Source organism: Acanthochromis polyacanthus, chromosome 11 (genome assembly GCF_021347895.1).
Source record: "Acanthochromis polyacanthus isolate Apoly-LR-REF ecotype Palm Island chromosome 11, KAUST_Apoly_ChrSc, whole genome shotgun sequence".
In the NCBI taxonomy this organism is placed as follows: Eukaryota; Metazoa; Chordata; class Actinopteri; family Pomacentridae; genus Acanthochromis; species Acanthochromis polyacanthus.
The window spans coordinates 9,151,393-9,178,631 of record NC_067123.1 but is presented as its reverse complement, the minus strand read 5'-3'; the positions used below and the strand labels follow the sequence as shown (position 1 = coordinate 9,178,631).

Genomic DNA, 27,239 nt, shown 5'->3' with positions numbered 1-27,239 from the left:
TATTATGATGATGATGATGATGAGGATTTGTTCTTTAAAAACAGCAAAAAAAGATGTGTGGACATTATACATTTTAGTCAGTTTTTTATTTTTATTTTTTATAATCAATATGTAAATTAATATATTTGTTTTTGGTATTATTATTATTTTTTATCATCATTTCTGTTTTAAATACAGTAATAAAACTGTGTAACTGTACAATCAAATGCTGTAAAAGAACAAATTACCATTTGCAAAAACACATATTTTTGATGTGGACATTATACAGTTTGGTATGTTTTATTTATTTATTTATTTATTATTTTATTATTTATTTATTCATTAAGATAAGATAAGATAAGATAAGATAAGATAGACTTTATTGATCTCACAAAGGAGAAATTTACTGTTACAGAGCTCTTAGGAACAAAAAACAGAGGAGTGCAAAATATATTTATATTTATATAAATAGTATATAGCAATAAATAGTAGTAGCAGTAGTAGTATCATCTTCATCATCATCATCATCATTTTTATTATATGTTCATCTGTGCTCTGTGTTGTTTAGGTTTATGTAGAAACATTAAAAGAAGATGCTTTTAGCTCGTGACTGCTGCTGCATGTTTTGCTGATCAGTAGCATTGTCTGCTCCATTAGAGAAGCCGTCGAGGTCCAAGTGAACAGATTACTCGTCTAAGTGTCGTCCTAATTGTATGTGCGGTGCTCTGACAGTGGAGTTGGACTGCAGCTTAAAACGAGTCTTTGAAGTGAATCTGTAATTATTTTGACACTCTCACACTGTCAGATTTCTTTCGTCTCTCTTTCATGTACACTTTAGGAGTCATTAGTTCCTGTTATCATTCCTCCTCCACCCACTGGCTGCTTTCTATACTGTAAAGAAAATTAGTATTTATTTACAGATTTATCCCGTTTTGTTAAATTGCAAAAAAAATCTAGTAAAATCACAGAAAAATATATTAATTTACATGCTGACTATGAACAAACAGACCAAAACTGTAAATAACATCCATATCAAATTCATTCTTTTACAACATTTGACTGTATAATTACAGGTTTGCTCTATTTAATCAGCAAAAATCAACATTACTTTAGAGATATTTGTCATTGTGAAATATATGCATATTAAGGACTGAAAAATTAAAGATTTCCTCTGCTTTGTTAAATTACCGATAATATCTCATAAAATTACAATAAAAGCAGGATTTCCGGCGCCCTTGTTGGGAGATTGTCACTATTTAAATAAAAATAAAATGTAATTTCTTCTCACAGATATATAATAGACATTAAAGACTAAAAATAGTAAATTATTATTTTTTATTACAAAACAGATTTTCCTTGTTTTGTTAAATGTTAGATACACACGTGGACAAAATTGTTGGTACCCCTCAGTTAAAGAAGGAAAAACCCACAATTCTCACTGAAATCACTTGAAACTCGCAAAAGTAACAATAAATAAAAATTTATTGAAAATTAAATAATCAAAATCACCCATCACTTTTGAATTGTTGATATGCATATATATTGTTCGGTAAAAACCTAAATAAATGAAAGAAATGTGGACTAACTGTGAAGATTTATTCAACCATAAAATGCTTTTCACATTAAACCAGCTGCTGCCTAAACAACACATCTGTCATGTTGCTCTTGCAGACATTTTATCAACTAAATAACTAAACAAGAAAATAAATGACAATAAATAGCTGCAGCCCTGGATTACACTCAGTATCATAGTATTATTTCTGATGTTTAGGCTGTATGCCTTTGATTTGTCTGAAATCTTTGTTTAGACCAGGGGTGTTCACAGATCACGTTCAGCCCAGTTTGATCTGAAGTGGGCTGGACCAGTAAAATCAGAGCATAATAACTACAAATAACCACAGCTCCATTTTTTTCCCTTTGTTTTCATGCAAAAAAGTACATTCTGAAAATGTTCGCACTTAATGAACTGTCTTTCTGGATAGACAGATACACACGTGGACAAAATTGTTGGTACCCCTCAGTTAAAGAAGGAAAAACCCACAATTCTCACTGAAATCACTTGAAACTCACAAAAGTAACAATAAATAAAAATTTATTGAAAATTAAATAATCAAAATCAGCCATCACTTTTGAATTGTTGATTAACATAATTATTTAAAAAAACAAACTAATGAAATAGGGCTGGACAAAAATGATGGTACCCATAACTTAATATTTTGTTGCACAACCTTTTGAGGCAATCACTGCAATTAAACGATTTCTGTATTTGTCAATGAGCGTTCTGCAGCTGTCAACAGGTATTTTGGCCCACTCCTCATGAGCAAACAGCTCCAGTTGTCTCAGGTTTGATGGGTGTCTTCTCCAAATGGCATGTTTCAGCTCCTTCCACATATGTTCAATGGGATTCAGATCTGGGCTCATAGAAGGCCACTTTAGAATAGTCCAACGCTTTTCTCTCAGCCATTCTTGGGTGTTTTTGGCTGTGTGTTTTGGATGGTTGTCCTGTTGGAAGACCCATGACCTGCGACTGAGACCAAGCTTTCTGACACTAGGCAGCACATTTCTCTCCAGAATGCCTTGATAGTCTTCAGATTTCATCGTACCTTGCACACTTTCAAGACACCCTGTGCCAGATGCAGCAAAGCAGCCCCAAAACATTACTGAGCCTCCTCCATGTTTCACCGTAGGGACAGTGTTCTTTTCTTCGTATGCTTGGTTTTTGAGTCTATGAACATAGAGTTGATGTGCCTTACCAAAAAGCTCCAGTTTGGTCTCATCTGTCCAAAGGACATTCTCCCAGAAGCTTTGTGGCTTGTCAACATGCATTTTTGCAAATTCCAGTCTGGCTTTTTTATGAGTTTTTTTCAGCAGTGGTGTCCTCCTTGGTCGTCTCCCATGAAGTCCACTTTGGCTCAAACAACGACGAATGGTGCGATCTGACACTGATGTACCTTGGCCTTGGAGTTCACCTTTAATTTCTTTGGAGGTTGCTCTGGGCTCTTTGGATACAATTCCAACGATCCGTCTCTTCAATTTGTCATCAATTTTCCTCTTGCGGCCACGTCCAGGGAGGTTGGCTACTGTCCCGTGGGTCTTGAACTTCTGAATAATATGAGCCACTGTTGTCACAGGAACTTCAAGCTGTTTAGAGATGGTCTTATAGCCTTTACCTTTAAGATGTTTGTCTATAATTTTTTTTCGGATGTCCTGGGACAATTCTCTCCTTCGCTTTCTGTTGTCCATGTTCAGTGTGGTACACACCTTTTCACCAAACAGCAGGGTGACTACTTGTCTCCCTTTAAATAGGCAGACTGACTGATTATGAGTTTGGAAACACCCGTGATGTCAATTAAATGACACACCTGAGTTAATCATGTCACTCTGGTCAAATAGTTTTCAGTCTTTTATAGAGGTACCATCATTTTTGTCCAGGCCTGTTTCATTAGTTTGTTTTTTTAAATAATTATGTTAATCAACAATTCAAAAGTAATGGCTGTTTTTGATTATTTAATTTTCAATAAATTTTTATTTATTGTTACTTTTGTGAGTTTCAAGTGATTTCAGTGAGAATTGTGGATTTTTCCTTCTTTAACTGAGGGGTACCAACAATTTTGTCCACGTGTGTAACTTCAGAAAAAATTCACTAGAAAAACTGGTAATTCACATGCTGACAATAAATAATGAGAACAACCTGTATTGTAGAAATGTATTCCTTCAATTAGTGTGACTGTAAAGTTTTATTGTATTACTATTTCAGGTCAAACTATAATTATGTTACAGATATTTTACATTTATTTTTCAACTTTCCAGTCTTCCACTGTTTTTTCATGTAATTTTTCTGACATCTCTGCTGACAGATTATTTTTTTCCCCCCATTACTACAAACTTTCACTGACGAGGACGAAGGTCAAAGCTACAGTTTGTTTCAAAAAATGATGAAAGGCTTCATGTCATTTTATTTGAGCTTCAGTTCAGCAGTCAAATGTAGTTTTATTATTTGTGTTTGGTCTATGGGGCAACATGTTTTTTGTTTTTTCAAGTTATTGTTAATCAAGGACATCGATGTTTGGAATTGACATGCATTTCTAATAAAAAAATAAATCAGACTAACACCAACTCCAACACAAACAACTGTTGAAATACATCTGTGAGTTTACATTTCCCTTATGTTCAATTTGGAGAAAACCTGCTGATTGGCTGTTACTGTGATCTGGAACCAATCAGATTTGCTGCATCAGAGCCAAAGTAGGACATTTAATTCATTAAAAAACAGAAAAATAAGGCCAATAATCAGCTGACTGTAGTTTTATCTTGACAACAAACTTACATGGACGTGTTGCAGCAGTACGCTTCTGAATTTCACACTAAAAGCTCCAACTTTATAAGAAACCGGTTGAGCTGACCAATCTTGGCAAACATCACAACGCTTTGAGAGTTTTTCTTCATATTATTTTCCAACCTTTCACTTTCCAGTTGCTTCTGTGTGTCTCTGCTACTATCTGTCCATCTAATTATTCCACCTCAGTGGCTCTAATACTACTGCTCGGTCTAATCCAGAGCAGTGGTGGTAAAAGGTCAGAGTCTCCTCATGCCAGCTGGCTCCTGTCCATCTCATCGTCCCTGAGGGATGGCCGTGCGCTCTTGCATGTAAATTTCTGCCACAACTTCTCCTCCTTCATCGTTTTTCTCTGTCTTCTTCTCTTACTCCCTGCCTTTGACGTTCTTTCCTTCCTTGCCATTTGTGGTTTTGTGTCGTGAGTGGAAAGCCGATGATATGCTCACACTGCAGGAGACTTAAAGAGCTGCCGTTCTGTTCCCCACACAGCTTCACATCTCTGTTTAACGCCTGCAACTCTACACCCTGACAACACTTTATCTATAAAAGTTTGCAGCGGCGCTATAAATTTTGCTGGCAGCACTCTACTTTAGGTATTTTCAAGGCTAATTTGTGAAATGGTAGCACGATAGCGGTGGGTGGGGGAGCATGCTTTCTTCCTTAAAGAGGTGTTTTTAAATCAAACATCAAACCCAATTAAGCAAAAACACCTCAAACTGAAGGAGGCGAGCAAATACGTCTTGTCAAATAAAATGATCCTGATGTCATTGTGACAGATATTTCTCTTTTTTTAAAGCCTTTTTGGAGCCGTAATGATGCTATAAAAAGCTGCTATTCATTTGCTGTGTATTGTCTGTGGGTTTATTTTTTGCAGACACCGAGTCTTCAAGATGAAAGTAATCAGCGCTGCCGTGCTTAGCGCCCTGTTCTGCACTGGTAAGCACAAACATAATCAGTCACTTGGGAGAGAGTTCAGACAACCGCACGGCTGAAACAGGATTCCTGCAAAGCCAAATTTGTTTCAACCGAATGATTAACATAGATTCTAAGAAAATGACGCCAAAGAAGCTAAAACATGTTTTTGATCTATTTAATTTCCACTTATTTTGCTGTGAAGAGTCAGGTTGTTGTTGTTGTTTTTAACATCCGTCCTATTTTTAGCTGTTGTTATTATATGAGGCATTTACATTTCAAATGTTTTCATACTTTCTGAGGAAGTTTTATGCTTTTTTTAAAAACTTTGAACAAAGGAAGGTTTATTTAAAGATCCATGTACAAATCAGTAGACGACAGATGCACTTTAAAATAAACTCCTCTCTGTCTTTTCTTTCACAGTTGTGTCAGCATCTTTGAAAGGTAAAATCGCACACTTATTTTGATAATGATGCCTGACTAAGAGTGTTTGAAGTGACGAAAGATGCAAAGATAGTGTGATCAGATTAAATCTAAGTAGGGAAAGTGTGAAAATTTGATTAAAACAGTGGCAGTAATAAGTTTCCAGGGACTTTTATAACTGAAACACATGTCTCTGTGACAACCCCCCCTCTCCAAAAAATACATTTTGGTTCTTTCATAGATTTATTATAGGTCTTCTAGGAAATATTATCAAGTCTGCTGGGTCGAAAATAGACATGCAGCAACTTGAATTACCAGTTTGGTGAGAGAGACAGTTGTGTTGATCAAATGATCTTAGTGCCATGGTCTTTAACTTCTTGTGAGTGATTATGATCGACTACAGCTGCTGACTCCTCTGGGCCTATTTGATCCACTCATTAGGCTCAGACACAAACGCTACAGTGGGAAAGTCTGAGGAGCTCAACAAAGATCTGAAACAGCAAATCACTGACTTTAACAAGTCAGGAAAGTCATTTGGAGCCTTTTACGTAACGTAGCTTCTACGTAAAATCAGTGTTTGTAAGTATAAAGTTCATTGGCCGGTTGTGTCACTGCCACGATCAGGAAGAAAACACAAACTATCACCTGCTGCTGAGAGACAGCTGGTCAGGCTGGTCAAGACTCAACCAAGAATCAGCATAAAGCAGATCTGAATGAATGACGAGCTTCTGGAACACAGGTGTCAGTGTCTACAGTGTTTTACATCAACATGAGCTGAGAGGATCCATGAAGGAGGAAGTTCTTCCTCTAGAAGCAGAATCATAAAACTCCACTCAAATTTGTTGCTAATGGACAAAGAAAAGGACTTCTGGAGGAAAATCCTGTGTCAGATAAACAAAAAAAAAAGCTATTTGGCCACAGTGAACAGAAATATGTTTGGAGGAGAGAAGGTGAGGCCTTGAATCCCACTAAGCATGGTGGTGGCAGTATTATGCTCTGGGGGTGTCTTGGTGGCAATGGAATTGGTTCTTTACATTAAGTTCATGGAACAATGCAGAAAGAGGATTATGTCCATATTTTGGCAGGAAAACTGAAAAATCGTCACCCAGGAAATTGGCTCTTGGATGCAGTTGGGTGTTTTAACAAGACAATGACCCCAAACACACATCAAAAATGATAAAGAAATAACAAAATTAGGCTAGATTTAAAAGTTTAAAGTGGTCTCGCTAAAGTCCTGACTTTAAACTCCATCAAGAACCCATGGACTGAGATGAAGAAATAACTCTATATCAGAAAACCAGTAAATTTAGTTGAACTGCACCAATTCTGTCAAGGGGAGTGGTCAAAGATACAACTGGAAGCTTGTCAACGGCAACCAAAAGGATCCTAATCAAATATTACCGTTTCTGTATGTATATTTTTGACCCAGCAGATTTTCATTTTTCCTAGACCTAAAAAATCCATGAAAGAACCTAATGCAATATCGTTTTTTGTAACAAAGACACATGTGTTTCAGTGACTCCATCTGAGAAAATTCAGGGTAATAGAAGTCAAGACTGCCATGATACATGCTGTCTTTACAAGTGCATGTAAACTTCTGTTCACTCTACATTTACTGTAATAAATCACTGTTTCTACCAGTCACAGAGGAGCACAGGAAGGTCTTTTTTGGTGAGGACATTCACATCGATGTCCCGCTTGGCAACTTCGGCGAGGTTGTGTTCAAACCTGCCGCCAACGGCTCCTCAGAAGTGTTTCTGATGAAGGCGGGTCAGGTGATGAATTATACTAAGACCCCCATGAATATCCCGGGTCATCTGGTGCTGCGGGGCGTGCAGGAGGAGGACGAGGGCGTCTACACCATCAGGAACACCAACAAATCCGACTCAGTCAAACGCCTCATCCTCGAGGTCAGGGGTGAGTTTCCTGCTGCCGGCATCATTTAGCTCCCGAAGAATTGCACCTTCACAAGAATACAGAAGCAAACAGTTGAGCCCAAGATTATTCAGACCAAATTTTGATTTATGAGGTGAAGTTTTATTTGAGGGCTGCACAGTGACTCAGTGGTTAGCACTGTCACCTTACAGCTACAAGACCCCAGTTTGTGTCCCGGCCTGGGCTTGGGATCTTTCTGCATGGAGTTTGTATGTTCTCCCTGTGCACGTGTGGGCTTCATCCCACAGTCCAAGAACATGCTGAGGTTCGATGGTGATTCTAATGAACCTTAGCATTCGGCTTTCCCAACTTGTCTTCTTTCTGTTCTGGGTAAAAGTTTAAAAGTTCCTGAAAGTATCTGTTGGTCATATCTAAGTCACTACTGGCAGAACTTCCGTTTTGTTTTTTGTTGTTGTTGTTGTTGTTGTTTTACAGAATCTGTTGATTTCTTGACAAATTTTTCATTAAGAAAAACAAAACAAGATGTGTAGAATTAAGGAATATTGACTAATTATCAAGTTTTGAAGCTTAGATTTAGTTAATTTTCCTGTCTGAACTGCACTTCATGCAGTTGGGAAATTGAAAATCCATTGATTACTTCTGTTTTTTAAAAAGTTTAAAGATAAATTGGTTAATTCTGGTGATTTAAAAAAAAATAAATAACAGGCCCTTTAAACCGTCCAGTGGGGTTATAAAGTATTATCACAAAGCTGGTAACAAAGCTGGTTAAAAACAGCCCAAAGAGCACTTTGCAGTAAAACACTAGAAACTGTGCTCTGATTTCTGAGTACAGGAACTGTAACGTGTTACATTACTGCAGTACAGATGAGAGTTTTAGTAAAAAGCAGCTAAACTTGGTTCTGAAGATGCTTTATCTCTTATCCAAGAGGCTTCTTCAGTTCCTTGGATTCGGTCTGTTGGTGGTCTTTTTGACAACAGACAAACGGAGTGGGACTACAGTGAAGCATGACTCCATAATGCAAAGCTGAATGCAATACAATAACACTTTGTGCACAAAGACTTTCACCACAACATGACGAAGCTGCAGGCAGGTGCTGACAGTTAATCCTCTTGTGTTGATGATCAGACTGCGCTTTGGAGCACAAGGAGAAGTACGGAGGGAACTACGACATCCTTCTCAACCGCATCGAAGGCCCCATCACCCTGGAGTTCAGGTACAGACAGCAAAAGTTACATTACTAAACCATGAAGCTGTGTTTGTTACAGATTGTGTAGATGTTTGGACTTAACTTTAAAAGCTAAACAGGGAAAGGGGCTGCACTGCAAATGAGCTTAAATGCTGCCAACTGTTGGTTCAAACGTCTGATAATCTGTGATCTCACAACAGTCTGTCACATCTGCCTGCTCACTGCGTCAGTTTAAGTTACATCTGTCCTCCCTTATTGTTTTTCTCTCCAATGTTTTAAGGCCCAGTATGATTAAAATCAACCAGACGCAGGTCCAGCACATCGCAGAGCCTCCACTCATGGTGCTGTACAACAAGACGACGGTGTTGGGGGAGGAATATGTTGGACGCCTCAGCGTGTCGGAGAAGCGAGTGACTCTGCACTCGGTCAGGATGACGGATGAAGGCAGCTTCACGGTGCTGGACCGAGATGGGAACATCAAGATCAGGCAATGTCTGAATGTCAAAGGTGAGGACACGTCTGAGCACCGCTGCATCCGCTCAGGCTTTATTGGTTTTTCAGCGTCATGTGCATGCGTCATCCTGTCAGTTTTATGTGCATCTGATTCATTCTGGGTGGCTGAGGAGTGAGATATGCCAGGTTTTTGGAAGACTGCACAGTTTTTGCAAGGGAATTGTTATTAATATACCCACAGTGCTTACTTCAGCATTTTGGGCCTTAATTTGATAGCAGCGGTGCAGAGAGGCAGAAAAAGATTCAAGAGGAATGACATGCAGCAAATGGAGGTTTAGGAAACAACGTCATCATGGTGAAAACTGTCAAAGTGGATGTCAGCTGGTCAAAACTTGGCTGACTTGTTGCTACAATTGCAGCTGCATATGCACTACGTTTAAATAGTTTGCGACAATCATAATTAGCATCTAACAGCAAAAATGTCTGGTTCAAATGTTAGATGATAACAGACTTATGTCAGGAGGTTGTTGCCAGTATGACTCAGAATACCTGCAGAGATGCACAGACTGTTAGGAGACAGGCTTCACAACTTTAAGGAACAACAGTAACAAGCTTAGGAGTTCAGAAACATTTCATTTTGAGGGACTGGAAAACACGGGTCCTTCATGCTGGGGAGACGAACCTGGGATTTGCTGCTCAGGGTCCTAGTAAAAGTGGAACGACATTAAGCAAACAGAGATCTGTTAAATGTGGTGAAAACAAAACCATGTCTGGGGTCTAAAACTGTCCTGTTTCAACAGGTCAAATCTGGTCTGCTTTTAGCTGTATTTGTAACTGCATATGCATTAAAGTTAAATAGTTTTCAACAATCATAATTAGCATTTAACAGCAAGAATGCTTGGCTAAAATGGTACAGAAACAGGCTTATGTTAGGGCCTGCTGTAATCATGACTTAGAATACCTGTAGAGATGCACAGACTGTTAGGAGGCAGGCTTCATGACTTTAAGTGACAATGGTGACAAGTTTAGAAGCTCAAAAATGTTCGATTTAATTTTGAGGAACTTGGTGACCTGGATGTATAGAAATACCCTGATAACTTCCATGCTGGTTAATCGAACCTGGGACTTACTGCTCAGAGTCTGACACATGAATGAGATCCAGCAGTTAGATCATTCAACAGATCAAACTCAGTCTGTTTTGAGCTGCATTTACTCCTGCATATGCATTACATTTAAATAGTTTACACTACATATAATTTGCATTTGACAAGTCTAAAAGCAAAAATGTTTGGTTAAAATGTTACAGATTATAGACTGTTATTTTAAGGCTGTTTGCAAACATGACTGGTGGAAGGAATGACTGGTGTCACTGCAGTCATATTAAATCAGTGTATATGATTGTATACTAATAGAGAGGTGAAGTTTGGTCTAAGGAATAACTGTGAAGCTTAATTCAAAGCAGCAACACATTTGTCACAAGGTTTTGCTCTGATCTCCAGCAGCTGGCATCCCTGTTATTAGACATGATTCACAACTTTAAGGCACAATGGGGAAAAGTTAATGATTACAAAAATGTTACATTTCCTGCAGTTTTGGTTCTTTTTGCAGTTAAGGATGAAGCAACATGGACGTACAGAAACACCTGGATGACCTCTGTCTTCCATGCTTGGACTCACGCTGCTCAAACCCCCGAGCTATCAGATCACCTCTGCGTTTTTGTCTTGTTTTTCCAGCTTTTCTCATCTTGACTGAGTGCCAGTGTCCACATTAGCTCACTCTTGACTGTAAAATCGTATGAAAGGTCTTTATCAAATGTATTTAAAATGAGGTTAAACCTGCCCACAGGGACGCTGGGCTGCTGCAGCTGTGAATAAGAGGATGGAGATAAAATATATCAGGAACACATTTGCTTAATGAAGGTTATGGAACAAAGTAATATAGCTGCAGGCTGAGAGAGAACTCCTGGACCTAAAACTGGAAGTCTGCAGCAAGGTTATGGCCACCACAGGCCATAACAATGTTAAACATCCACATGAATGTCAGGACTCAAGGTTTCCCAGCAGAACATTGATATTATTCATTTCACCTGTCAGTGGTCGTAATGCTGGGGCTGATTCATAAATGTTTGTTTATATTCACTCCACAGAGCACCAGACCTTCTTGCGAGCCTCTTATGGAGAAAACCTAAAGATGAAACTCTACCTGCACTACTCCAACCTGAACATCGTCTACAGGTCCAAATCAGACAACCAGGACCGGCTCATCCTGGACCAGGGGGTTCTGGTGACACCGCTGGACCCTCAGCTGGAGGGCCGGCTGACTGTGGAGCGTTCGGAGCTCATCATTAAGAAAATCCAGATGAGCGACGCGGGTATCTTCAAAGTGACGGACCTGGCTGGGTTTTCAGTGGCTGATATCTACGTAGACATCAATGGTGAGAGCGGAGACGCGTTTAAATGAGCGTTTAGTTGTGACCTCGCATTGCAATGAGCTCGCAGGCACAACAAACTAATTAGAATCAGTTTTCTGCCGAAGAAAAATAAATGATTTCTTACGTAAGGGGCGTCTAATGAGATGTAAATAGTTGACTGAGGGAGCTGCGGTTATTAGCATAATGAGTGCAAGTGTCAAACATGTAATTAAGTATATATGCGAGGAGGCGGACACATCCCGAAGCTAATGAGAACCTGAGCATCCTGAGTGATGAGAAGATGAGTTAACATTGAAATTCTGTCAGATTCCCGGTGAACAGTTCATGCATTAATGCAGAAAATTCAGAGATAAATCGTGTTCTTTTCATCTCACATTTTCTTCTGACTTCATGAAACCTGATGCCTGAATTACCCATCATGCAACTTGACTGCTGTGAGTTTGGTCAGTGATTCGGGTGTGTTTGTAGCAGAGATGAGATCTGAATATGCTCGCACCCTTTCCAACTCCGGATTTAATTTATTTTTTTCCCCATTTTCCATCTTCAGCCCTAACACAAGCTCATCAGACATCATGTAACTGCTTCTAAAGCCACAAAACCCTTCATGCAAGTATGCAGCTGTACCCTCCAAAAGCTGTAAACAGACTTTGGTTACAGGCAATAACTTTACAGAATATACACAAGAAGAAAAAGAAGAAGGCACGGAGCTACATTACATTATATTTGTGCCTGTTTTATGGAGCAATTTGAAGTTTGTAGTTGAGCTTTTTGCATCACAGAGTAAATGTAAATAATGCAGCGGTAACCAGCTGAAGGATGAGCAGCACTGTGAGCTGCTGACGCTAACTGCTGTGTGCTCTGGGTGTATTTCTAGTCTGATGTGGAGTGTAAACAAAGGGAATTTAAAGAACTCAAACCGTATAAATAATACATAAATGATTCTACTCGGAGATGCCTTATTCAGATTTTCCAGGCCAGGCAGTGTTTAAACATTTAATAAATGGGTAAAAGCAAATACAGTATAGATGTAAGCAGATATAAAGACATGGATGAACCCTCTGAACCCCAAGCAGTTTATTGTGCACATTTTTCTCACTGTGGACTCATTTCTCACCACAAAAAACAGTCCTGTACCTCTATGGAAACAGCACAACCATGACTAGACGTAGACAGACCTCAGAACTGTGTACTTGTGAAGCTTAACAAAGTTATAGTGCAGTGAATTTAACAAAAAAACAAAACAAACAAAAAAGGGAATTTCTTTGGTTATTTGCTTTACAGAAATACATGACAAAATGCACTACAAAAACAACAAAGAAAAAAAAATATATCCACGATATGAAGTTCCTGCGACTGTTAACAGTACTAAAGAAAATACTGCTGTACTTATTTTAGTGTACATATTTTGTTAATTACATTTTTAGTTAGTTTTCATTCTTGTCTCTCTGCTCTGTATAAACACAGCCTGCAGTTCAGCCCAGAAGATGCAAATTTTTTGGTCATGTGATGGTTTGTCACAACTAAGACATTAAAGGCATTATGGAGGATGTTTTTGTTGTTTAATTTGTCTGATTCACATAAAATGAATATACTGACCTTTAGTGAACTTGTATGTATGGTTTCTAAAAAAATAAACAATTAAAAAAAATAACTGTGGACATGGCAGGACCTGAAAAACATCAGCCAATCAACGCGCTCGGACCGAGGCGTTTGGTTTGCTCCCTTTCATGTCAATCAAAAATCTTCCGGCTCAGGCCTAGTTACGTAGATTACGTACGCCTAAAGATCCAGGGGGACCCAGCCGTAAAAGACAACTTCACGAGTGCTACGCAAGTTTCTGGAGGGGGGCGTTTCTTCGTAAATGTTAAGAGGGGGAGGTTAGAGGGGGGTGAGGGAGAGGTTGTATGTGCACATGTGCATGCTACGTTCAAAGTCGTAGGAAATTAAATCTCCTCTAATGCCTTTAATACACACGTGGACAAAATTGTTGGTACCCCTCAGTTAAAGAAGGAAAAACCCACAATTCTCACTGAAATCACTTGAAACTCACAAAAGTAACAATAAATAAAAATTTATTGAAAATTAAATAATCAAAATCAGCCATCACTTTTGAATTGTTGATTAACATAATTATTTAAAAAAACAAACTAATGAAATAGGGCTGGACAAAAATGATGGTACCCATAACTTAATATTTTGTTGCACAACCTTTTGAGGCAATCACTGCAATTAAACGATTTCTGTATTTGTCAATGAGCGTTCTGCAGCTGTCAACAGGTATTTTGGCCCACTCCTCATGAGCAAACAGCTCCAGTTGTCTCAGGTTTGATGGGTGTCTTCTCCAAATGGCATGTTTCAGCTCCTTCCACATATGTTCAATGGGATTCAGATCTGGGCTCATAGAAGGCCACTTTAGAATAGTCCAACGCTTTTCTCTCAGCCATTCTTGGGTGTTTTTGGCTGTGTGTTTTGGATGGTTGTCCTGTTGGAAGACCCATGACCTGTGACTGAGACCAAGCTTTCTGACACTCGGCAGCACATTTCTCTCCAGAATGCCTTGATAGTCTTCAGATTTCATCGTACCTTGCACACTTTCAAGACACCCTGTGCCAGATGCAGCAAAGCAGCCCCAAAACATTACTGAGCCTCCTCCATGTTTCACCGTAGGGACAGTGTTCTTTTCTTCGTATGCTTGGTTTTTGAGTCTATGAACATAGAGTTGATGTGCCTTACCAAAAAGCTCCAGTTTGGTCTCATCTGTCCAAAGGACATTCTCCCAGAAGCTTTGTGGCTTGTCAACATGCATTTTTGCAAATTCCAGTCTCGCTTTTTTAAGAGTTTTTTTCAGCAGTGGTGTCCTCCTTGGTCGTCTCCCATGAAGTCCACTTTGGCTCAAACAACGACGAATGGTGCGATCTGACACTGATGTACCTTGGCCTTGGAGTTCACCTTTAATTTCTTTGGAGGTTGCTCTGGGCTCTTTGGATACAATTCCAACGATCCGTCTCTTCAATTTGTCATCAATTTTCCTCTTGCGGCCACGTCCAGGGAGGTTGGCTACTGTCCCGTGGGTCTTGAACTTCTGAATAATATGAGCCACTGTTGTCACAGGAACTTCAAGCTGTTTAGAGATGGTCTTATAGCCTTTACCTTTAAGATGTTTGTCTATAATTTTTTTTCGGATGTCCTGGGACAATTCTCTCCTTCGCTTTCTGTTGTCCATGTTCAGTGTGGTACACACCTTTTCACCAAACAGCAGGGTGACTACTTGTCTCCCTTTAAATAGGCAGACTGACTGATTATGAGTTTGGAAACACCTGTGATGTCAATTAAATGACACACCTGAGTTAATCATGTCACTCTGGTCAAATAGTTTTCAATCTTTTATAGAGGTACCATCATTTTTGTCCAGGCCTGTTTCATTAGTTTGTTTTTTTAAATAATTATGTTAATCAACAATTCAAAAGTAATGGCTGTTTTTGATTATTTAATTTTCAATAAATTTTTATTTATTGTTACTTTTGTGAGTTTCAAGTGATTTCAGTGAGAATTGTGGGTTTTTCCTTCTTTAACTGAGGGGTACCAACAATTTTGTCCACGTGTGTAGCTTCACAGTTGCACAGTGGAGCGCAAAATATTTAGCTTTGAATGGAATCTGTTTGAAGATGCTTTATTTTTGGCAAATTTTTAAATGCGACACATTGAATAAAGTGATTTGGTAAAAAAAACAACTCTGAAAAACAATTTTAGGCTCAGTTTGATTCGTTTTACCAACACTGCTACAGATGAGAAGTTCAAGGACAATAAGAAAGGTGAAAATCCAGCATTTTCTTCTGTCTTTATCCAGCTCTTTCAAATCCAATAATTTTGGCACTTTTTTGAAAGTTAACAAATCTTTCAAACCTGCAGATGGGTTCAGCGGGTTAATCGTCACCATTTGTCAATGCTTATATGAAGGTACAGTACCGTTCAGAAGTTTGGGTCACTCAGAAATGTCCTCATCTTTGAAAGAAAAGCATTTTTTTTTCAATGAAGATAGCATTAAATGAATCAGAAATCCAGCCTAGACATTGTTAATGTGGTAAATGACTATTCTAGCTGGAAACAGCTGATTTTTAATGGAATATCTCCATAGGGGTACAGAGGAACATTTCCAGCAACCATCACTCCTGTGTTCTAATGCTAAATTGTGTTAGCTAATGGTGTTGAAAGGCTCATTGATGATTAGAAAACCCTTGTGCAGTTATGTTAGCACATGAATAAAAATGTGAGTCTTCATGGAAAACATGAATTTGTCTTGATGACCCCAAACTTTTGAACATTAGTGTGTATTTCAGATGATTCCAGTTATGTTTTACTATATTCTAATTCATAACCTGTTTATTGTCCACTGCAGTTATGGCTACCCGCAGCAGAAATTAAAACTAGAAGCAACTACAATATTCAAAATATGCATACAATATATATTATCTTGTGTTGAACTATTTGTCAGATGCTTCACTTATTATAATGCTGAATGATTGATTTTAAATTTTAATTTTTGACCTCAGAAATGCCAAAAATGACTGACTCTACTTCTGCTGAATGTGTTAAATAGTTCTGTTGTTATTAAACACAGAGTATGCATGTAATAACAATGACTTACACAGTAGAAAATGCTATTTGGATAGCCAGTTAACATGCTGAATGAGCTACGACTGAGAAGATGCAGATATCAAAGGTTTATAACAACATTCCTGCCCTCACAGAAAGCTCATTCTCTCTCTGTGGTTGTTTTCTCCTTCTTTTCTTTGTCCATCTCAGCCTATAAACTGCCTCCGCTGACCGTGGCCATCCTCTCCCTGATCGGCCTCATCGCCTTCATGCTGCTCGTCTGTCTGCTGTCCTGCTTGTACAAAGTGCACAAGAGGAACAAGAAGAACAAGAAGCTGACGCTCCTTGCTCAGCAGGCCGGGAAGGGGGACGGCGATGCTTTCAGACAGGTAACACCCGGCTACCACCACACCGCAGAGCATTGTGCGAATAGGCTGCAGCTCTGGTTGTTGAACCTGTTGGCAGAATCAGCAGAGCCTGTTGTGGTGTTAGCGAGCTGTGTGACTGCGTGATGGGATTAAAAGGTAGAGGACGGTTCGGCTCCTGCTGAGGGAGTCAAGATGGTGAGACGGTCAGCTTCCTCCCTGCAGCGCTGCATCTGACAAACACGTTCACGGCCAAACTAACCACCATGACTAAAGATGAGTCAGGAAAATATCATTTCTAGTCCAGCTCTCCTGCTTAATTCCCTCCATCCACTCTTCTCTGTCATACATTGACTCATGATTAACAGAAACTACGGTCAAAGAACTAAACATTTTTGACTCATCCTCAAACAAAATTCAGTGTGAATCTCAAATTACATCGAAAAAGATCTCTAATTAAACATTTAAAAAAATTGTCAAAGCCAGCAAGAGTGCCAGAAAAAAATACATAAAAAAAAGATGGTGGAATACTGTAATGTACAAAAACTGTACAACCTGTGAAAATAACAGTGAATATGTTTAAAATAATTATATTTGTAACTACTTTAAATACAGTAAAATGCTGTAATTTTTCAGTCACACACAGTCATGTGATGTGGGCATTATGTACAGTTTTGGTTATGTTTTTCCTTTTTGATTTCAGCATGTAAATTCATATTTTTTTCAGCGATTCTCTGAATATTATCTGTTATTAAAAAACAGGGAAAACCTATAAAATAGTTAAATAAAATTTAAAAAAATAGTTAAATAAATAAAAAAAATGTCAACAGCAAACATCCACAAAATAATAATTTATTCTGATTTAAATACAGGAAAAACACTGGTTTCAGGTCATTTGTTGAAAAAGGTCAAAGTACCATTTAGAAAATAAGAATACAGATTTTTGGTATCAATATAATTTACAGCTTTGTCCTGTTTTTATATGGTAAACGTGTAAATTAATACTTCCACCCCCCAGTTATTTAACCAAAAATGATCTGTAATTTAAAAAAAAAACAAGATAAATCTGTAATATAGTTTTAAGAATTTAAAAATATCTGTAAAATAATGTTTTTGCTGGTCTATTTACAGTAAAAAAAAAAAAAAAGTCTAATTCTCTGGCTAAATGTTGCAAAAGAGTTTACGCTCAACATATAAATCCATACTTTTTCTGTGATATTACAAGATATTATCTGTAATTTAACAAAACAGGAAACATCAGTAATATAACAGTTTTTTTAAAAAATGATATAACATTATTTTTAAATTCATAATAATTTAATAGCTTTTTAAATCATCAGAATAATTTTAAAGTCAAATGTTGAAAGAGATCAAATGATCATTTATAAAATAAAAATACAGATTTTTTTTGATGTGGACATAATTTACGGTTTTGTCCTTTTTTATATGGTTGATGTGTAAATTCATACTTTTTTTTCCAGTTATTCAGCTAAGATTATCTGCAATTTATATATAAAAAAATTGTAAAATAAGAGTAACTTCTTCTAACAAATACTGTTATACATTTTTGTAGTGATAAATATGAGAGAAGTAAAGAATTAGTTTATATTATATTACAGTAAACTATTATAAATTCCCTTCAAATATTCAGACTACAGAGACAAATGACACTCGATGCTTCATAATTAACTCGGTCTAATATACTGGAGGATTAAGTCTGAAACCACAGGAGCATCTTTGGGCTACAGGAATCTATTTTCACCCATCTTCACATTATAACATGTCACCTTTTCAGTTTTAATGAGGTCTGACAGCAGAGGATCCTGTGAAGACGATAACAAGACTTTGTCACTTGGTATTTTTGCACCTGGAAATGCAGTGTGACTTTTCACAGAGAGCTAATGATTAGTGGAAAAAATAAAATGCCTGTTTTTTTAAAAATCCATACAAATTACTGCTTGATTTTTAGCCAATGGATATCACTCAGATACTTTAAAGAGTCGAGCACCCACACCAAGTAAAAGATCCCATTTTTATCGCAGTTTGCTTAATTATTCATCATTAATTGTAATTTTGTGCCATTAATCAGCTTTTAGAGGGGGTGTTTTTAAAAAATGCTTAATTTACTGCACAAAAGACTTCTGAGGCAGCACCATTACCATGTTTCTCATTCCCAAAATGTCAATTTTGAATAAAAATCAATCCAATTATGCAGTTGAGCCCACAGGGACAAAACACAAACCAGCGCTTGTTTTCCAGCTGGCTTAAATCCTGGTCGTCCTTCTGCTCAATACTGACTGACTAACTAACTGATTGGATGATTTAGGAGGGTCGACAGTTAACCCTGAACATTCGCCCCGTGGCCCCGGGAGGCAGTTAGTTAACCAACTGAATTTATGGATCAGTTAAAAGCCCATTACAAACAGATGAGTCACCTATAGAAAAGGCCTAAACATCAGGCGTGGGGATCGATCTCTCTGCTGAGGGATGGGAGTTCAATACAGTTTTAATTGTATGAGGGATACGTCCAGATCAATGGTGTGAGTGTTTAATAAAGAAAGTGCTGAGTCCCTTAGGTGGTAGATTTTAGAATAAATCAACCCGTCTTGAAGTAATTAATGCTCATTTCAGACGCCTGTAACTTGAAACTAATCCAGACAAATCAAATTGCCTTCGTAAAGTTTCTGCAGAACTAATAGTTTCTGCAGAAGGTTGATGAGATCATCTGGGACATCTGACAGTGAAGCTCAGCAAAGCCGCTAAATGATGCTTTAAACTGATTGAATTTAAGGGCCAATTAAAGCCCTGCTGCAGGCAGACGACCGGCTCACCGCAAAACAAGCCGACAGCTGAGACCGATCGCTGGCCTCAGACGATTAGACGATACAGAGTGTTTACAACAACAGAACGTCATTTTACCAACTGAGATTATGAATGCCCCGGCTGAGATCACAGTTGTTTGGAGTCAGAGGATTATAAATGTTGCAGATTCATCAGATCCGGATCAACTGCATTCTCATCCAGTTAACATCCAACTGTCTTCTGGAATATCTGCAGAGCTGCTTCAGGAGCTGCTCTTTTTTTTTCCTTTACCAATTTGTCAGACTGATTATTCTACTGAGGAATGCTTTGTATTTGTCTGTCATGCCATCTTAATCGTGTTTGTCTCTTCTTTTTTATTTGCCACCTTTAGATCTTCTCTCAGATGTTTGCATTTGACAGCTTGACACAACAATATTCTTTACTGTTATCTTAAAGTTTGCATCACATTTTGGGGAGGAAACTGCAGGAGATGAGCCAAAAACAAAGACAAGCTGGATAAATGTTGGAATAATACATATATTCACACACTTAACTCATTCAGGGCTACCTTGTTGTTCTTTATGTGTCATAAATATGTAAGAATCTGAAATGACAAATGCTCTGATACATGTATCTTGTGCATCTTGGCGGATTGAAGCCTCGCTGTGGCATCGAGGTCTTTCTGCAGTCGGGTTAACGCTGTTGCATGTGCGTTACGTTTCTCCCTTTTTTGTTTTTGTTTTACTTGAAGGAGCCTCAAACGGAGCCTCTTCTTGGTGAGAGAATTGTGTTCTGGCCTCTTTTCCTTCCTGCTCTTCCTTCCTCATTTCTTTTTTTTTTTTTTTTTTGGTGTTTTGAGAAAATGTGCTGCTTTTTCCGGTGGCAAATCAGTTCCTCGATCGACTCGCTTTTGTGCCACGAGGATTCTGGTGACAGTTTCCAGAGTGTGTTTGTGTGTTCAGTGTGTCGAACTGAGATTATAGATGTGTAAAGCCATTAAAGGTATGAAAGACACGTAATGAATTCTGGACACGCAGGAGAAACTGCCATCAATCTGAATGAAGGAGCACAAGTTGATCGACGACCTAATTTGACAAAAAGTCAATAAATTACCTTAAGTGGATCTGGCACCACGACTTGGAACAAACTGCCTCTGTGATCCTTACAGACCTTTCAGTGTTCGTATGACTGAGCTGCTTTCAAGCGTTCCCCTTTTATGAACATTACGTTTTACATCATCCATCATAGAGCTTTAAATTCATTGCAGCAGTGAAGGAAACCAGCGGAGGTTAGAAAACAATGAAATCGATACAAAAAGTAGTCTGAAAAAGACTCTGGCAGTGTTTTCTCTTTGCCAATGAAGGATTAAAACATGCAAAGAAATCCTTTAAAAGAGAAATTTGCTTTTTTACTGAAGCTCTAAAGAAAAGCAAAGATTCGGTGTATAAAGCTTAGATAAGACTCAGAATTTAATCCATGGTTTGATCAGCTCAGTCAAGTGTCCAAACTGTCTGTCAGGATTTTAAATCCAGTTTTGACCCAGGTCGGGGTGCAGACGGAACAAATGTCCATTTTAACAAGCCATTTAATCCAGTGTTTACTCTGAGCAGCTTTCTTAAACCAAGTGAACCCTCAGTGGATAGAGATGTTTCTGTTTGGCTACATTTGACTTTCAAATCAACAGAAACAACTTTACTTGCTTTAAGAAATCAAAAGTGTGATTTTAAAGTTCCCCTCCATTTGAAAATACGAGCTTTGGTTCTTGTTATGTTTTTGGATGTTTGAGCAGAATAATGCGTGTTTACAGTTGGACGATTAGTCTGCAAGTGGAAAAGTCTGTAAAATCTGTGTTTTAAGGCGTGTTTCTGCGAGCAGGATTTGTGACATCACAAAGCAGAGCAGTTCCACAATAAAAACTGTAATAACTCTGTTGATCCACAGCATATAACATATTATTTTCACAAAAATGACAGTAAAATTGTGAGATATTTGAATATTTAGAAGTGATTTTTAGCCCAAACTGTGATATTTTTCTAAACCTAACCAGGTAGTTTGGTAGCGTAAAACAAAAGCGACTAAAAATGAGAGAAAACTTTGATAGAAAACGGAAGTAAACAGTGACTGAAAAGTGCTGGTGTGATCTTTTCCAAGTAGTTTTGGTGTTTAAATGAAGCAGTTTTTTAGTGCAAACAAAACCAAACAATGCCACAAAAAATGGTTCCACACAGGAATGCAAGCTAATAAAAAAAGAATAAACCAACAACACTGAAATATGTGACAGTTTTCCAGGCTTTATTGTGGAGTTAATTCATTTTGGTGCTGTGGTGCAACATAAGTATTTAGCTGTTGCATATTTTATCGTGAAGCTGTGTTCTGCTTCTATGACTTATATGTGAAGAATGAGCTGCAAACACATCGTAAAAAGGCCCTTTGAGTGATGTGGGAGGCGTACTGTATCCAGCATTAAACTTTCAAAACATTTGCATATTTATAGATTTTGCAATAAGGGAGAAGCCGTTTACCTCATTTGAGAATTTCTAAGCATGTAGTTGATCTTTTTTTATGGGAAAGACTCAAAATATTATTTAAAGTTTTGATATAAATCTGCAGGCCTGTCTGGAGGGGATCTTTAAAGTCCAGTATCGAGGCTTAATGACCTGTTGAGATGGCTTACGTCTCCTCAGTGTTTCTGTGCGTAACTTCGGCTGCGAAATCAGACCAGAGAAAGTCCCACTGATGTCGTATGTGGCTCTTTCTTATCCCACATCAGTGAAATATTTGCCCCTCGACTTCCTCTTTCCCCTCACTGCTGATTAAAAACTCTGCAGTTACTCATAAACGGCCCACTTATGATAACTGCTGACATTAAAGCTTCACCGCTACAGATAAGGTGCCGTTGAGCGAGCTAAGCGCGCACACATGCACATATTTCTGACTTCAGTGTGTTCTTTTTATGGTGTGGAGTGAATTACAAGGTAAATATTGTGTGGTTATGTGTTGGTTTTGTGTGTTTGTGTGTGGTTTGTGTGGTGAGAGGAGGGCGGTAGTGATGAAACTCTGCTTAAAGCTTCCTTAACGTGCTCTAAATTTGTTTTATGAGTCGATTTTGTAGAAGATTGTATCCGAACAATCAGCTACTGGCCCAGAGAGTGTGTGCTGTCTGTTCTTTGTGTGTCTGTCTGCATTCAGTGTTGTGTGTTCATGTTTGTAGTCCTCCAGTGAAGCTCTAGATGAATATGTGACATGATGTGAGCCACTGCCCTTGTGGCTGTTTTTACATTTACTCTGAAATGTCACTAATCATGAAAAATCACACGACTACTCTGTTCTTCTACCTGCCAGTTGCTACTTTTACTTTATTCATGAGTGAATGTTTAAAATAAATAGTTTCCTTGAACTTGTTTTACTTGCACTCGGAGCACAAACATCCTTTTTGATGTTACTAAAGGCTTAAACAGCCTGATTTACCAGCCCATCACAGGTCATATTTTATTGATGAATGCTGACCATTAATATGAAACCGCAATGCAGAGAAAACATTAAGCCTCTCCACAGATTGCCTCGTTTATTTTCCAACTGTAAAATCTTCTGCTCAGTAAATGTTGAGTTCCAGATTTTGTAAAAAACTAAAGGATGCAACCGTGTGTTTATTGATTCATATGTTCGATTTTTTTTAACTGCTTTGATGCTGCACGGGCTCATTTATTTTTCTTAAACAATAAAAAGATAACTTTATAGTAGTGCTACAATGCTTTATTAGTTATTCACTTAATCAGAATTTATTTACTCCCTCATTAAACACTAGGGGTGTAACGAAATGGTCAACTCACGAAACAATACGAAACAGGGCTCACGATACGAAATACTCACGATATGAAATAAAGATGAAAGAAAATCCTCAACAGTAGGAAGTTATGCAAAAATCTCATTTTCTTTATTTTCTTCCTTATGCAGACATACAAAAAATAATGCTGCATGAGAACAAAATAAATGCTCTTCGAAAAAAACAAAATTCCTCAACCTCGTCTTCCTCCGTTTTGAAGCGAATGTTTTATTAAAGTAGGCGAGGAGGGTCAAAAATCATCAGTCTCAGTGGTGCGCGGCGCCCCTTCACATTTTTTATTTTTTGCTTGTTTTCGTGCATCTTTGAATTTTATTTTGTCATTTTTCATTCTGCGAAATTTCGTGGCACGGATATTCATCACACCCCTATTAAACACCTTTATTTTCATGTTTTGAATGTCATTTTTTGAATACTATGTCATACAGGGACATTTAAACTAAGATTAAAGCACCATTTTTAGTGTCCGTGCTCTCAAAAAGTGACCGTTAAACCCGTAATTTGGCCACTAAAAAATAAATTGTTGACTCGATATAATCCCTGTTGCTTCTGTATCATGTTAGCTCACTGTTAGCTAATTTTTCACTGCAATATGAAGTCCTGCACCTCAATGGAAACAGATCATTATGGCTAGAAATATAGAGAACTCAGAGATGGCTTCTGTGCAGAATGGCAGTTTAAATGTCATAAATTATTTTAAAAAAAGAGAGAGAAAAAATTAAAGTTGAATTGCTTTGATTTTTTTTTCTTTTTTTTTTTTTTTACAAAAAACTAACAAAAAAACCTGGGATCAATGTGGGGCCTTTTTCAAGTCCCCATATGTGTTAGCAATATTGGGAAAAAATGGTGGCAATATTTTAATGTTTACTTTTTTACATTTATTTCCATACTTGTCTCCTCTCTGCTCTGTGGAAACACTGCCTGCAGTTCAGCCCACTTCTATCAACCTTTTTGTCACATGGCTGTTTAGGTGCAGCTGAGTCATTTATGGCACTACAGTGGACCTGGTTCATGCAAACACTTTATTTTTTTGACAAATTTTTGAACGAGGCATGTAGAATAAAGCGATTTTTATGAAATATCACAATTTTAAGCTCAGATTTGGTTAATTTTCGTAACTGAACTGCACATCACATATGATTAGTTCAGTTACCGTCGGAAAGTTGAAAATCTGATGAATATTTCTATTTTTACAGTTTCTGATCAATTGTTTTTGTGTGTGTGATTTTTTATTTATTTTTTGATAGTATACTTTCCAAATTCAGAGAGTTAGACAAAAAGCATAAAAATGTCAGTAAATAGGACAAATACTGGAAGACCAATCACTTTAGAAACATTGTGTGATTTTTCATGACTTCTGATCTTTATTGGATAAATGTGAAAGCAGCACATTCCTAAATCTCCTTTACTGTAAGTGTTTGTGTGGAGTCTTATTTAGGTGTCATGTTTTTGTCCGTCTTCGTACAATATAAACTGTATTTGTGTTTTTCTGACGTGTTTAAACTGTCATGTGGGAGCTTCAGGTGTGTATTTGTGCATTGATGGTGGAGGCTGAGATGACAGCGGCTGCCCCGATGTCAGTCGCTCTGACATGTTTGAGGATGTCGACGACCTTTCGGGACTCGACGTGAAACTCAGATCAATCACGTTTCCCCTGAGCTGCTTTCTGCCTTCATGCTTTGACGTTTTCCTCATCATTTCCCTCCATCTATCCGACCTTCCATCACTCTCCTCGTCCTCTGTATGTCTTCATCATCTGACTCACTTCTTCTCTCTTCTACTTTTTCTTCCAATTGATCTCTCTTGTGTCACATTTTTCGACATCCATCTTACTCATGCCGTCTCTCAGATGTGTCTCTTCGGTCATTCCTCCTACTTTGTTGTCATCTGTTCTGTCCTCTCTCACAGAGAAATGCCAAAATTGACGGCTCTCTATAACAAGTGAGGCGTTTTCATTCTAAAGACAGTTTTTGCTTTGTGGTTATTAGTCAGTGTATATACCGGATTACTAAAACATGCAAAATGCTGCAGCCAGCTGTGAGGTGTGAGATGGATTTTGAACCTTGTTTTCTCAAAATGTATGGCCACTGAAGATAATTTGGTGAAGTGATATCATTTAACCCTCTGAAGCCAAAGTAGTTTCTGTGCTTTTTTTGATCCTGTATTAACTCACTGTGGGCTCATTTTTCACTGAACATAGTCTATAGCTACAAGCTTCATATTTTAACTCAAACTGTGACTTGTTTCCTAAACTATGTCACCATCAATAACACAATAAGCAGGAGTTGAGTCCCCCAGTATGATTGGAGAGGTGAGATGGGAAACAAACCCAAAACTTTGGAAACAACAACATTCCCCTCATCCAGTCCCTTTTCCAAGAAATTAATTTCAATGTTTGCTAAATGCAATTGTCGAATCGTAAACTTAACCAAATAGTTTTATTGCCTCAACCTAGCCAACCATTGAGTGAAACCAAAACTAAACAGCGAGTGAAAATGAAACTTAAAGATAATCATCCCACATAAGGCACTCCCTGGTGAAAGTCCTGTGTTTGAACTTTGTGGCTCTTTGAAAGTGTAAAAGTGTCCTACTACATCATACTGTTATCTAGGAGAAAATCTTAGTCTTTTGAAGCTTAGACATGATCATTTTCTTGGAGACAGAATCAGGATTTCAGAGGTAACAGATTATAAACAAGTCAAACTGATGTGTCCAGCTTTCATTTTGGACGTGTTTCTGCAGCCACATCACGTGTTATTTCATTTGTTTATCCTTTACACACCACAAATCACACCACTTTATTATTTCACATTACGTTTTCATCAACCTCTCCAGAAAACCGGCACGTTTGACTCTGTATGGTTTGCAAAGAGCTGACAGTTCACCTCTGACAGCTGTGCAGCATTTTCTTGCTTTGAACAGAGTTTCAGTAGTTTGCATCATTGCATGCTAAAGCGTTAGCTCGGATCAGCGGACTGAGTGACGACTCTTAGACAGGATTTGGTGTCTGTGTTCTCATCCCCCTGCTTAAACTGACTAATGTCCAGTTTCTTGAAAATGCAGAAAATCCTTCCTGTCTTCCACCTACTCAACTCTCTGCTTTAGCCTCATTCTCTCAAACTTGTCTCCATTTTTCCTGCGACCTGCTTTACGCTCTTTCAACACATCCATCTCACTCTTTCTTCTCTGCTACTTTTTGAAGAACCTTTCCAACACTCCTTTCCTCCATCTGTCATTTCCCTTCACTCATGCTGTCTTCCCTGTGGTTTGAAAGAAATGGACAGTTTTGAAATATTACAGCCCCCTAGGCTCTGTTTCCTCTCAGCCTCCACCGTGACTGTAAAGACAAATAAAGTCCTCTATAATATCTGTATTTAGCAGCTTTCTGTGTGGTTAAATGTGCTCAGTGTGCGTGTCCATGTCCCTCTAATACTGTAGATGTATATTAGATGACAGCTGCTGGGATGTTGTGGCCACGTTTTAAAGCGTCTCCTGCATGTGTTTGTGGGTCTGCAGGTCGTCCACGAGGCTTACAGCAGGTTCACTGAAGAATCTCTGATGCAGTCTGTGAGTGAAAAACCATCAGAGAGCACAGAGGTCACCATCAAGGTCAGTGGTAGAACCAAGCAGCTGGTCAGATGATAAAATAATAACACACAAAAATGGAAGTTTTTTACTGCTGATATTACTGGTAATATTAAACAAAATTAAGGGGAAATTATAAATTTTAAATGTTAACCATAAAAACAAGAGTCTAAAGCTGTAAATAATGGCCAAAATCTGTATTTGAACAATTAATAATTTCTTCTTTTTCATTTTTTCTACTTTATGTAAATTTACAAAAGTATGTAATTATTTTACAGATATTTTTTGTCGTGTTTACTTTTTTATTTAAATTTTTTAAAATAAATTTGGACTTTATATTACAGCGTTTTTTTAAATTACTAACAAAATGATTCTTATTTACATGTTAACCATAAAAACAAGAGGCCAACCCTGTAAATAATTAAATGTCCAAATC

At 37.9% G+C, this 27,239-nt stretch overlaps 1 protein-coding gene and 1 long non-coding RNA gene across 3 annotated transcripts in view; both read left to right on the top strand.

Annotated features, from left to right (window-relative positions):
* Nucleotides 1–27,239, top strand: part of LOC127536272 (uncharacterized) — a 578,171-nt gene that overhangs the window by 88,473 nt on the left and 462,459 nt on the right. The window lies entirely within an intron of this gene.
* The window catches only part of LOC110956396 (uncharacterized), a 46,951-nt gene that overhangs the window by 6,477 nt on the left and 13,235 nt on the right, over nt 1–27,239 (top strand). The window contains exons 2-9 of one of the 2 annotated variants that reach the window (XM_051956144.1): nt 5,190–5,251; nt 5,651–5,671; nt 7,298–7,567; nt 8,673–8,760; nt 9,014–9,240; nt 11,333–11,620; nt 16,421–16,599; nt 26,735–26,827. In XM_051956144.1, coding sequence (XP_051812104.1) covers nt 5,206–5,251; nt 5,651–5,671; nt 7,298–7,567; nt 8,673–8,760; nt 9,014–9,240; nt 11,333–11,620; nt 16,421–16,599; nt 26,735–26,827 — 1,212 coding nt within the window. In that variant the 5' untranslated portion in view covers nt 5,190–5,205. Of the gene's footprint in view, nt 1–5,189; nt 5,252–5,650; nt 5,672–7,291; nt 7,568–8,672; nt 8,761–9,013; nt 9,241–11,332; nt 11,621–16,420; nt 16,600–26,734; nt 26,828–27,239 lie in introns of both variants that reach the window. The other variant, XM_022201810.2, reaches the window with a different exon arrangement.